General features: G+C 40.7%; 1 protein-coding gene across 4 annotated transcripts in view; it reads right to left on the bottom strand.

Moving 5' to 3' along the window:
- Positions 1–13,983, bottom strand: part of kcnc3b (potassium voltage-gated channel, Shaw-related subfamily, member 3b) — a 138,541-nt gene that overhangs the window by 111,236 nt on the left and 13,322 nt on the right. For all 4 annotated transcript variants that reach the window (XM_062055822.1, XM_062055821.1, XM_062055823.1 and 1 more), the window contains exon 2: positions 5,081–5,797. In XM_062055822.1, coding sequence (XP_061911806.1) covers positions 5,081–5,704 — 624 coding nt within the window. In that variant the 5' untranslated portion in view covers positions 5,705–5,797. The remainder of the gene's footprint in view (positions 1–5,080; positions 5,798–13,983) is intronic.

Below are 13,983 nucleotides of genomic sequence, written 5' to 3'. Positions count from 1 at the left end.
GGCTCGCTTGGAAGATTGGATGGCTGGAGCCTGCAAGGATAATCGAAGATGCAAAGACAAGGGACACCCCCATGCCCCCCCATACCCCACCACGCATGTCACATCCTCTCTCATTCAGCTCCTCTTACCCCCCACCCCCTATCATACATGCTCCTCCACTTTCACTCTATTTTCCCACCATTTCTCTCTTGCCCCTTCCCCACTTCTAGCAGCACAGCAGCAGCACCTCTTTTCCCTTCCTCCAGTGCTCCCCCCCTCCTCTCCTCGGTGTCTACTGCAGCAGAGAAGGCAGCAGCATAGACACCACAGCACTAGCATGTGTGTGTGTGTGTGGAAGTGTGTGTTACTACGGTAAATCCACCAGCAACCAAAGCAGCCAAAAACGAAGAGAAGCTGTAGAGGGGGGGGGGGGGGGGGGGGGGGGTTGCATGTGTGTAATTGTTTGTCGAATGCAGGCTCAATGAAGACATTGATTCGTTTGATTCATTACATCACAGCCCTTAAATCATCCCCTTCCTGTCTCCTTTTATTTCCTCTCATCTGTCCCTTTGTATATGTCTCCTCCTATTCTCTCCATCTCCTCTCCTCATGTCATTTGCATCTCTCAGGACCAGAAAAAAAAGGTTCTGGGGGGGAGGGGGGATGAGTGATCCGAGTCATGACTAGGACTGTTTTCACTGCCGGACTCTGGAAAGAGGTTCCACAGCCTCCGTAGCAGAACCTCCAGGTTCTGTAACAGCTTCTTCCCTCAGGCCATAAGACACTTGAACGCATCATAATAATCCCCCCGAAAACGGATTAACTCGCTGGAATATAAAGACAATACAACACACATCCATTAACGTGGATGCATATGCAAAAGTGCAAAATATTTATCTGTACAGTAAATCTATTTATATCTGCACCTTATTGCTCTTTTATCCTGCACTGCAACGCGCTAATGCAACGAAATGTCATCCTTATCTGTACTGTAAAGTTCAAATTTGAATGACAATAAATGAAGTGTAAGTCTAATGAAACAGAAGGTATACTCCACCTGCACTGCAACATCCAACTTGGAGAGGAGGTACTTTTAGGCACTGATGCGCTAGCTAATTATCGCAGCTACACAACAGATGTTTGGTCTTCAAGACGGCGCACATGCTCAAACTATTTTTAGACTTGCATCAATGGCCTAAGAGTGGGCTGTAAATGGCCGGTGCGCCATAGGTTGTCCACCCATCACATGCTGCTCTTCAAAGCCCCGAGCAGAATCAGAGCATTCTGCAAGAAGACTCCTTAATGAGTGGAGAGGGCTTGCAATAAATCAATCCCAGACTTGGATGAGAGTGACACGTGAGGACGTTGGCATATATTAGGTGGCATCAGAAGTCCATCACAGCCCGGAATCCAACTTTAGCGCTGTGTTTTGTCTGATTGTACATGCATTAGAGAGCAGATTAGAGGGTTTAAGTCTGCACCTTTGCAGAAAAGTGCTAACCTGAATGCTCAAATTCGCATTAAACATAAAAAATGGAGAGTCTGCATGCATATTGCAGATGCCCTGGTTTAGCACACAACCAAAAAGGGGGGCGGGGGAAGGGGGCATCATTTAGACCAGGGGTGTCAAACTCATTTTAGATCGGGGGCCACATGGAGAAAAATCTACTCCAGAGTGGGCCGGACTGGTAAAATCCCGGCACGATAACTTAAAAATAAAGACAACTTCAAATTGTTTTCTTTGTTTAAAAATAGAACAAGCACATTCTGAAAATGTACAAATCATAATGTTGTTGTTTTCTTACACTTACATGTTGCGGTTAATAGTATTCTATCTTTATTTGTCGTTATTTATACTTTCTGAATAAATGACGTGATAATGTTCATCTGTCAACCCATTGGTGTTAATTTTCAATCTATCAAGATAAAAAAATATCAAAATCAAATTACATTGTTATTTATGTAGTTTGCACTAACATCATGTGGCTTATTGTGTTGTACATATGTAGCATCATCTACAAAGATGCAAAGAATTGCTATTGCGACATCCAGTGGACACATTTGGAACAGCTGTTTCTTTCATTCAAAAATTTCAGCTCAGTTTTATACTTAGCAAACTCACTTCCAAAGACATGCACCTGGGGATAGGTTGATTGGCAACACTAAATTGGCCCTAGTGTGTGAATGTGAGTGTGAATGTTGTCTGTCTACGTGAAGTGAAGTGAATTATATTTATATAGCGCTTTTCTCTAGTGACTCAAAACGCTTTTACATAGTGAAACCCAATATCTGAGTTACATTTCGTCTTGGGGACGGCGTGGCGAAGTTGGGAGAGTGGCCGTGCCAGCAATCTGAGGGTTACTGGTTCAATCCCCACCTTCTACCATGCTAGTCACGTCCGTTGTGTCCTTGAGCAAGACACTTCACCCTTGCTCCTGATGGGTCCTGGTTAGCGCCGTGCATGGCAGCTCCCGCCATCAGTGTGTGAATGTGTGAATGGGTGAATGTGGAAATAGTGTCAAAGCGCTTTGAGTTCCTCAGAAAGGTAGAAAAGCGCAATACAAGTACAACCCATTTACCATTTTACATTTAAACCAGTGTGGGTGGCACTGGGAGCAGGTGGGTAAAGTGTCTTTCCCAAGGCCACAACGGCAGTGGCTAGGATGGCGGAAGTGGGGATCGAACCTGGAACCCTCAAGTTGCTGGCACGGCCACTCTATACCAACCGAGGCATACCGCCCGACACTATCTGTGTTGGCCCTGCGATGGGGTGGCGACTTGTCCAGGGTGTACCCCGCCTTCCGTCCGAATGCAGCTGAGATAGGCTCCAGCACCCCCCGCGACCCCGAAAGGGACAAGCGGTAGGAAATGGATGAATGGATGCACTGTAAAAAAAAATTCTGTAAAAAAACGGTCATCTACTGGCAGCTACGGCTGCCAAACGAAAACATAAAATTAAAGTAAAACATTGTAAACCAAATAATGATCAAAAACATTATAATTACAGAAATTTTCATGAAACGTTTTACGGAAAAATATCTTAATATTACATGAATTTGAAAGTAATTTAAGAAAACAGAAAATGCTATATATAATTAATTTGGTATTTTCTGTAAAAAAAAAATAGAAATATACATAATTTGTCATTACTGGCATATTACTTAAAATAACAGGCGGATTGTTTATTTACAGATAATGACTACAATTCTACAGTTTTATAAACTATTTGGAAAAAAATAGAAAAATTACAGTAGAAATTTAGAGTAAATCAACCATAAAAATAGGATTTTTTTACAGTGTGGACCAGGGGTGTCAAACTCAAATACAGAGTGGGCCAAAATTTAAAACTGAAAAAATTCACCTTTAACGTACTCTACGAGCTATCGTCACGTCCGCTTTTCATCCACTCTAACATCGTCCAGACCCAGTCACAAGACATGTGCGGCTTCTGTACGCACACACCAGCGATCGCAACGCATACTTCATCAACAGCGATACAGGTTACACTGAGGGTGCCAGTATAAAAAACTTTAACACTGTTAGAAATATACGCCACACTGTGAATCCACACCAAACAAGAATGACAAACACATTTCGGGAGAACATCCGCACCGTAACACAACATAAACACAACAGAACAAATACCCAGAACCCTTTGCAGCACTAACTGTTCCGGGACGCTACAAAATACACCCACGCTACCACCAAACCCCCCCCCACAAACACACACCTTGTAGCGTCCCGGAAGAGTTAGTGCTGCAAAGGGTTCTGGATTGGTGTAGATTCACATTGTGGCGCATATTTCTAACAGTTGAGTTGAGTTGAGTTGAGTTGAGTTTGAGTTTATTTCGAACATGCAAGCATACAACATGATACATCACAATTTCCAGTTTCTCTTTTCAACATGTTCGAAAAGGAGTAGGAAGAAGCAGAGCTTATTTAATCCTACCCCTTTTCTTTACATAACAGTTGCTGAAACTTTTTTTTATTCACTTCCTGTTCTCAATTTTTTCACAATAAACTCCATATGTAATCACAATAAAAATAAATAAATAAATAATAGTAAGAATTTAATAATAATAATTGGTGAAGAAAGTCATATTTCATATGATGAGATAAGTAAGATTACTTTAAGAATGAATGAATGAATGGATGAAATAAATTGAAAATGTTTGTCATGGTTCTTCTTCTTTGTACTTTGTAAACACTTTAAGTTTGAAGAGTTTCTTGAAGTGGATCATATTAGTACATTGTTTGATTGCTTTGCTTAATCCATTCCATAATTTAATTCCACATACTGATATACTGAAGGTCTTAAGTGTTGTACGTGCGTACAAATGTTTTAAATTACATTTTTCTCTAAGATTATATTTCTCCTCTTTTGTTGAGAAGAATTGTTGTATATTCTTGGGTAGCAGGTTATAGTTTGCTTTGTGCATAATTTTAGCTGTTTGCAAATTCACTATGTCGTGGAATTTCAGTATCTTTGATTCAATAAATAAAGGATTTCTATGTTCTCTATATCCAACATTATGTATTATTATTATGTATTATATATTACAGTGTTAAAGTTTTTTTATTCGTCTACCCTCAGTGAAACCTGGCTGGCTGGCTGGCGTTTGGAAGACTCCCGGTAGGATTAGTGTTAATTTGATATAGCCTCAAGGGCCAAGTGAAATTACAAATTTGGCCCGCGGGCCAGAGTTTGACACCCATGGTGTGGATGGAGATAAAAACCTATTCTTGGGGGCCTTACGTTTGACACCCCTGATTTAGACATATAATGCATGACAACATTAGGACAAGTGGTGCGTAAAATGTCATATCTCGCGCGTAAAAGAGCCGTCAAAACCCCGCCAGCAGCATCAAGGGCAAACGTGAGCAAAGGCATCAACCTCTTTTGGTGCAAAATTACCGGGTGCAAACATCAACTGTGCGCCACTGTGGGAAAGTTGGGCGACAAAAAAAACAAAAACATTGTGCGTGATTGTGCGTGGCGTCCTGCAATGTGACATGTGCGGGCACAAAGCAACAAGGAGGGTGCGGGTAAAAGTTGATAGGGGGGAAAAGTTCCAAGGACGTGCAAAAAAAAAAAACTCACCCGGGCGTATTTGGACGAGTACGGGTCCTCGAAGAGCGCCCAGATTTTGGGCTGCCATGTCTTCCACCATCCCGCCCTGCGCGCGTCCTCCTGCATGCAGAGTCTCTTCAGGTCCCCGTCGGCGCCCCCCTGCAGCGCCGGGTCGTCGTCCGGGGCGTCCGGCTCGGGCGTCTCGAAGCTGTCCAGCGCCTCCTCGGCGTCCCGGTGCTGGCGGTAGTTCATCCAGCAGCACGCCTCCACGTCCGTCTCGTCGATGCCCCAGAAGGCGAGCTCCTCCTCGAACAAGGGCCCGCACACGTCGTTGGGACAGTGCAGCTTGCCTGTGCGGTAGTAGTTGAGGATGAAGGAGAAGACGGACGGGTGGCGGTCGAAGAAGAACTCGTCCAGTTTGGGGTCGTAGTCGAAGTTGCTGAAGGCGTCCGGCTCGGTCAGCCACGACAGGCGCGTACCCGGCAACGTCTTCAGGGTGCTGCGGTACGTCTCATGGCGCACGCCGCCGCAGTTTATCACGATCTTCTCGCTTTCCGACGGACAAGTCATGTCTGCGCTGTAACATGCTTTGTTGGACGACTTGTTCCCACCCTTGCGCCCTTTGAAAGAGGATACACACACCGAACTGAGCATAGAGGACCGGGGGGGGGAGGGAGGAGGGAGGGAGGGAGGGAGGGCGGGAGAAGATGAGAGAAAAGCGGAGGGAGGAGGAGGAGGAGGAGGAGTCTGCGGGAGGAAGAGAGAGAGAGAGAGAGAGAGAGAGAGAGCAGATTTTAGAGGAATGTGGATTATCGATCGTGCTAATCGCGGCGAAAGTGCTGCGCGTTAGGACGCAAAAGGTCACCCAAAATGATGCGTTCAGGTTCAATCGAAGAGGCGGGATTTAACATGCCTCCGCACTCATTTTGGAAAATAAAGTTGTGTGTGTGTGTGTGTGTGTGTGTGTGTGTGTGTGTGTGTGTGTGTGTGTGTGTGTGTGTGTGTGTGTGTGTGTGTGTGTGTGTGTGTGTGTGTGTGTGTGTGTGTGTGTGTGTGTGTGTGTGTGTGTGTGTGTGTGCACTTGTCTCACCATCCTTGTGTGGACATACACTTGATAAACCCCCCTTTCTGTGAGGATCTTTTGACTTGTGAGGACATTTGCCTGCATGGTCCTCACAACTACAAAAGTAAAAATATTTTTTTTACTTTGTGTGTTTTGCATTCTGAAGTGAGGTCGCAACTAGGGATGTCCGATAAATGCTTTAAAATGTAATATCGGAAATTATCGGTATCGTTTTTTTAATTATCGGTATCGTTTTTTGTTGTTTTTTTTTTTTGTTTTTTTTATTAAACCAACATAAAAACACAAGATACACTTACAATTATTGCACCAACCCAAAAAACCTCCCTCCCCCATTTACACTCATTCACACAAAAGGGTTGTATCTTTTTTGTTATTAATATTCTGGTTCCTACATTATATATCAATATATATCAATAAAGTCTGCAAGGGATACAGTCCGTAAGCACACATGATTGTGCGTGCTGCTGCTCCACTAATAGTACTAACCTTTAACAGTTAATTTGACTCATTTTCATTAATTACTAGTTTCTATGCAACTGTTTTTATATTGTTTTACTTTCTTTTTTATTCAAGAAAATGTTTTTAATTTATTTATCTTATTTTATTAATTTTTTTAAAAAGTAACTTATCTTCACCATACCTGGTTGTCCAAATTAGGCATAATAATGTGTTAATTCCACGACTGCATATATCGGTTGATATCGGTATCGGTAATTAAAGAGTTGGACAATATCGGAATATTGGATATCGGCAAAAAGCCATTATCTGACATCCCTAGTTGCAACTCTCTACTCCAATCTAGGGCTAGATGTATATTTTTTCATCATTCTAGCTATAGTGGAAAGGGGGGCCCTCACAACCCACTAACCAAACGTGGGTCCACACAAAGTAGGCAAGACATGTGTGTGTGTGTGTGTGTGTGTGTGTGTGTGTGTGTGTGTGTGTGTGTGTGTGTGTGTGTGTGTGTGTGTGTGTGTGTGTGTGTGTGTGTGTGCACTTGTCTCACCATCCTTGTGTGGACATACACTTGATAAACCACCCTTTCTGTGAGGACCTTTTGACTTGTGAGGACATTTGCCTGCATGGTCCTCACAACTACAAAAGTAAAATATTTTTTTTACTTTGTGTGTTTTGCATTCTGAAGTGAGGTTGCAACTAGGGATGTCCGATAAATGCTTTAAAATGTAATATCGGAAATTATCGGTATCGTTTTTTTAATTATCGGTATCGTTTTTTGTTGTTGTTGTTGTTTTTGTTTTTTTTTGTTTTTATTAAATCAACATAAAAACACAAGATACACATACAATTATTGCACCAACCCAAAAAACCTTCCTCCCCCATTTACACTCATTCACACAAAAGGGTTGTATCTTTTTTGTTATTAATATTCTGGTTCCTACATTATATATCAATATATATCAATAAAGTCTGCAAGGGATACAGTCCGTAAGCACGCATGATTGTGCGTGCTGCTGCTCCACTAATAGTACTAACCTTTAACAGTTAATTTGACTCATTTTCATTAATTACTAGTTTCTATGTAACTGTTTTTATATTGTTTTACTTTATTTTTTATTCAAGAAAATGTTTTTAATTGATTTATCTTATTTTATTAATTTTTAAAAAAAAGTACCTTATCTTCACCATACCTGGTTGTCCAAATTAGGCATAATAATGTGTTAATTCCACGACTGCATATATCGGTTGATATCGGTATCGGTTGATATCGGTATCGGTAATTAAAGAGTTGGACAATATCGGAATATTGGATATCGGCAAAAAGCCATTATCTGACATCCCTAGTTGCAACTCTCTACTCCAATCTAGGGCTAGATGTATATTTTTCATCATTCTAGCTATAGTGGAAAGGGGGGCCCTCACAACCCACTAACCAAACGTGGGTCCACACAAAGTAGGCAAGACATGTATGTATGTGTGTGTGTGTGTGCGTGTGTGTGTGTGTGTGTGTGTGTGTGTGTGTGTGTGTGTGTGTGTGTGTGTGTGTGTGTGTGTGTGTGTGTGTGTGTGTGTGTGTGTGTGTGTGTGTGTGTACTTGTCTCACCCTCCTTAATGTGGACATACACTTGACAAACCACCCTTTCTGTGAGGACCTTTTCACTTGTGAGGACATTTGCCTGCATGGTCCTCACAACTACAGAAGTAAAAATTTTTTTTTTTTTACTTTGTGTGTTTTGCATTCTGAAGTGAGGTTGCGACTCTCTACTCCCATCTAGTGCTGGATATATTTTTTCATCATTCTAGCTATAGTGGAAAGGGGGGCCCTCACAACCTACTAACCCAGGGGTCAGTTTAGAGCCTCTTTAGCGCCGCCCTAGTGGCTCTCTGGAGCTTTTTCAAAAATGTATGAAAAATGGAAAAAGATGAGGGGAAAAAAATATATTTTTTGTTTTAATATGGTTTCTTCTCCCTAATTGTTATAAAGCACACTGTTTATATTAAACATTAGAGATGTCCGATAATAGCTTTAAAATGTAATATCGGAGATTATCGATATCAGTATTTCTATTATCGGTATCGTTTTTTTCTTTTACGTTTTTTTATTTATTTAATTAAATCAACATAAAAAACACAAGATACACTTACAATTAGTGCACCAACCCAAAAAACCTCCCTCCCCATTCACACTCATTCACACAAAAGGGTGTTTCTTTCTGTCATTAATATTCTGCTTCCTACATTATATATCAATATATATCAATACAGTCTGCAAGTGATACAGTCCGTAGGCACACATGATTGTGTTCACTAATAGTACTAACCTTTAACAGTTAATTGTACTCATTTTCATTAATTACTATTTTCTATGTAACTGTTTTTATATTGTTTTACTTTCTTTTTTATTCAAGAAAATGTTTTAAATTTATTTATCTTATTTTATTTTATAAACATTTTTTAAAAGGACCTTATCTTCACCATACCTGGTTGTCCAAATTAGGCATAATAATGTGTTAATTCCATGACTGTATATATTGGTATCGGTTGATAGCGGTATCGGTTCATATCGGTATCGGTAATTAAGAGTTGGACAATATCAGAATATCGGATATCGGCAAAAGGACATCCCTATTAAACATGCTTCACTGATTCGAGTATATGGCGAGCGCCGTTTTGTCCTACTAATTTTGGCGGTCCTTGAACTCACCGTAGTTTGTTTACATGTACAACTTTCTCTGACTTTCTAGGACGTGTTTTATGCCACTTCTTTTTTTTGTCTCATTTTGTCCACCAAACTTTTAACGTCGTGCATGAATGCACAAAGGTGAGTTTTGATGATGTTATTGACTTGTGTGGAGTGCTAATCAGACATATTTGGTCACTGCAAGCTAATCCATGCTAACATGCTATTTAGGCTAGCTATATGTACATATTGCATCATCATGCCTCATTTGTAGCTATATTTGAGGTCATTTAGTTTCCTTTAAGTCCTCTTAATTCACACTATCTGTATGTATTATGGCTTTTAATTTTTTGCGGCTCCAGACAGATTTGTTTTTGTATTTTTGGTCCAATATGGCTCTTTCAACATTTTGGGTTGCCGACCCCTGTACTAACCCAACGTGGGTCCGCACAAAGTAGGCAAGACATGTATGTGCATGTGTGTGTGTGTGTGTGTGTCCATCCATCCATTTTCTACCGCTTGTCCCTTTTGGGGTCCTCTCACTCATCTCTAAATTGATCTCGCTCGCGTCATTCAAATATGCTTCCTAATTAGGCCTTGTGGACATGGAGTGAGGATGAGGAAGCTGCAAAGGTGGGGGGGAGGAAGGGAAGGAAGGGAAGGAAGGAACGTTTTGCTACTGATCCTGAACGCATCTGAGAGAGTGTGACGTAAAGTGGTGCAGCACCATGCGTGTGTGTGTGTGTTAATTGTCTCCCAAGAGTGTGCATGGTGTGTCCGCAATGTTAGATCCACACACACGCGCACACACACTTGTATGTGTTGCCTCCTTGAGACCTCTGAAAAATGCCCACCTCTTTAGGACCACCCTTTCTAGATATATAATATATATAATAATATATAAACACTATGCAAATACAAAAAAGGTAAGCTTTTAGAAATGTTTAGTTTTTTGGGAATTTTTTGTTTGTAATTGCTTTTTAATCTTCATTATTTACTTCAAGTTATTACAGTATGTCTCTATATACATATTTATTTTAATTTTTGTATCAATTTTGGCCACAGGGGGCGCATTTCAATTTCTTACACACACTTGTTATTACATATGTTGGACAGAGGGGGAGCACTTCAAATGTTTACACAAACTTGTTATTTCATATGTTAAAACCGACACAGTTAATTTGAAAAATCCCTCTTTTTTGGGACCGCCCTAATTTGGATAGATTTCACCACCAGGGTTGCAAATGAGATCTCTATTTTTGTTTTTTGTAATGTGCTTAAGGCCGATAACAAACGAGTCACGGACCACAGATGGCTCCTGTGCCGCACTTTGGGCAACCCAGCTGTAGAAGCTAACTGTTAATAGCCACTATAATCTCAGTACCGTAGTGTATTTGTTCATCCTATGGTCACATATGGGACGCGGGTTGTCTTACGTCAGCACCGGAAGTCGTAAAATCAGCTGTTCACCTGGCGGGTTTTTTCGGGATGAATAGGGAAGTCCTTCTCTAGCTGCCATCTTGTTTTATCATATATTGCTGCCTTTGGACCCGTCAATGTTTACTTTTGTATGTACATTAAATCAACAAAAAATCCTGACTTTGGAGCAATGTTCACGGACTCTAGTATTTGTTTCTCTATTAGATGCAATGGTTTTCCGTATAGGGACCATGATTTGGGTCCTAACTTGTTCACCGGTCCTCATATGGAAGGTACTTTTCCTTGTTGATGTCTCAAGAAGGGTTTAAATACAAGAACACACACACACACACACACACACATTACATCCACGCTGTATGCACAATTATGTCATTTTCTGCCATGCAATGTGTGAGTGGAAGACAGGTTAGTATGAACAAGAGGAAGATGCCACGAATCCTTTTTTTCTTTAACCCTTAAAGGGGAACTGCACTTATTTAATTTTTTTTGCCCATCATTACAATCCCTGTGTATGTTTTTTTCTTTTTTATGCATTCTAATTTGTAATATGGTGGCTAACAATGAAGAAAATGGGAGTACTCTATTCAAGTTAAAGTACCACTAATAGTCACACACACACTCGGTGTGGTGAAATTAACCTCTGCATTTGACCCATCCCCTTGATCCACCCCCTGGGAGGTGAGGGGAGCAGTGAGCAGCAGCCCCGCTCGGGAATCATTTTGGTGATTTAACCCCCAATTCCAACCCTTGATGCTGAGTGCCAAGCAGGGAGGTATTGGGTCCCCTTTTTATTGTCTTTGGTATGACTCGTCCGGGGTTTAAACTCACGACCTACCGATTTCAGGGCGGACACTCTAACCACAAGGCCACTGAGCAGGCAAAATTCCAAAAAAGTGCAATTTCCCTTTAAAAATACACGTAATGTCAAGTTTGGAGACTTTTGCTGACATAATTATACATTTGGAAAGTGTCAAACTGTATGCCGAGATATCTACAACCTTAAAGCAACTACAGGTCGCTCAAAAAAAGAAGTGTCCAAACCACTTCTAGGTAAGCGCACCTATCAAACACATCTGCAGACGTTGACTTTATACGCTGGGTATCCGTTTGCTCAATTTTCAATTCAATAGTTAGATGACAAATTCGGTAAATATGTAGATTTGTTTTTTAGTCTTTGTTTGAAAAAACAAAGGTGAAAAAGTGACCTTTTTTTCGTGTTGGTTTCAGACAGAAAAACATTGACGCAAAGCTTTTTTTGTCCACCAGATGGCATTACGTTTTCCCACTCAAAGCATGCAGAAAAATCTATCACCTTTTTGAAAAAGGAAATATCAGTGTGTGTGTCGCTGTTGCTGTTGGATAGTGTATACATGCAAAAATGTGTTTGTCTTCTGCACTGTGGAGTTATGTTATATTAGGAATATGGTATATTTCAGGCACAAGTAGCTGGAGCTTAAAGGGGAACTGCATTTTTTGTTTTTTTAATTGTGCCCATTGTTCACAATCAATATGAGAAACAAGAACACATATTGTTTTTTTATGATTTTTAAGATTATAAAAAATGCTTGTAAGATGCAGCTGCAAAGCCCTCTAAAACAACTTCAAAACCCTCCAGCAAGGTTTTATATACACCCTGCAAGTCTATATATAATGTAGTAACAGATACTTTCATAACAATATGTTATATGTACAATATTTTGGTCATTTTAAGCAATCACAGCAACTTCTTTCCTCAGCGCATTTTTCCCCATTTCCATAGCAGCGCGCTTTCGACTTATGGCAACAAATATATGCTGCTTTTTACCAGAAACAAACACTTTTTGCTAGTTATGGCAGACTTGGTAACAGACGACGAAGACGACTATTTTTGGACAATGAGGATTCACAACCTTATCTTTTTGAAGCTGAATACACGGAGGTGAACTGCTGCTTATAGAAGCCAGCACGAAGGTAAGAGGGAAACATTGGAGCCGACGCAAGCCGAGAGAGTGAGGTCGGTGGCAAATGTGCAACTTTGAGTAAAGCTTTGCCAACAAAAATGGTGTGCTTACCCAAACTAAGTGGGAAAAAATGTCCCCGGCCAGCGTGACCAAAAAGACAACTGTCCATCGAGTGAGTCACTATTATATTGATTATAATACATGTAGCATATCATAACTACAGTACATACACTGTCACGCTTGTTGTGTAGAAACAAAACATGAAATGTGGGTTAATACTTTAGAGATACTGTAATATGATTGTTCATGTTTTTCAGTCAGTACATATTGGTGTCCTATCACATTGTGCTTTGTATTACTAACTCAAAAGCCATTCAGCTGCTGAGGCAAGAAGCTAGGCTACAGCTAATGTTGAAGCATGCCGTCGCAAGGCGATGTGTTCCCCCGCTAGATAAACAGTTCCTCAGTGTTTGCTCTTACAATAACAATGTCGCTACAGCTTGGCTATTATACGGGTTACGGAATGTAAATTAAGTATTGTGGGCGGGTTTTTTAATGCATTTTTAAAGTGATTTAGAGGCAGAATGGATTGCTCCCATTAGCTGCATTGCTAAGCACTAATAAAAAGCCGATTGTTACAAATGAAAATACAAAAAAATAAATAAACGTTTGTTTTCTTGTCTCTCATAAGGATTGTGAACGATAGGCAAAATTCCCCACAAAAAAGTACAGTTCCCTTTTAAGGAATCAAGTGTGACTTTGGTTTTCACAGGCCCTACTTTTTGTATGTATTTGACAAATTGTTGCTGCAATTTCCATGCACCATCTCAGTTATGGTACTGCCAGACATTGCGCGTAACAAATTAGTCCATTTGCCTCCGTATCATTCCACGGAATCAAAGAATCCACCTATTGGTGACACTGTCTATTTGCCTATTTTCTTAAAGGGGACTATGAGAATGAGATATTTTTAAGTGTTCTTTTTTAATCCATAGTCATGTTTGAAGCAGCTAATATGTTCCCATGTGAACACTTTGGGTCTTTATCTTATGTCCGCTAGTAAACTCTTTGTTTCACCTTAAAGGCGCCGTACTGTCTGTTAGGAGTATAACATACTCCATTTTTGTGGAGAAGGCCTTATCTGTTTGGAACAACCGCTGTATTTCTTTCTGGGCGGGAGGGGCTGTTTTCGCTCTACATAAGCTGACTCTTTTTGTTGGAATTTAGACCGCTTGTTGCTGATGCTATTGTCGCATTGTAAGGGCTGGTCTCCTAAAGCTTTAGTAAAATTTGGCCAAGTACTATTCTGTCTCGGTGGTCCTTCTTACTC

The sequence above is a fragment of the Entelurus aequoreus genome, linkage group LG08 (assembly GCF_033978785.1).
Source record: "Entelurus aequoreus isolate RoL-2023_Sb linkage group LG08, RoL_Eaeq_v1.1, whole genome shotgun sequence".
Lineage (NCBI taxonomy): Eukaryota > Metazoa > Chordata > Actinopteri > Syngnathiformes > Syngnathidae > Entelurus > Entelurus aequoreus.
This window is presented reverse-complemented; position numbering and strand designations above follow the sequence as displayed.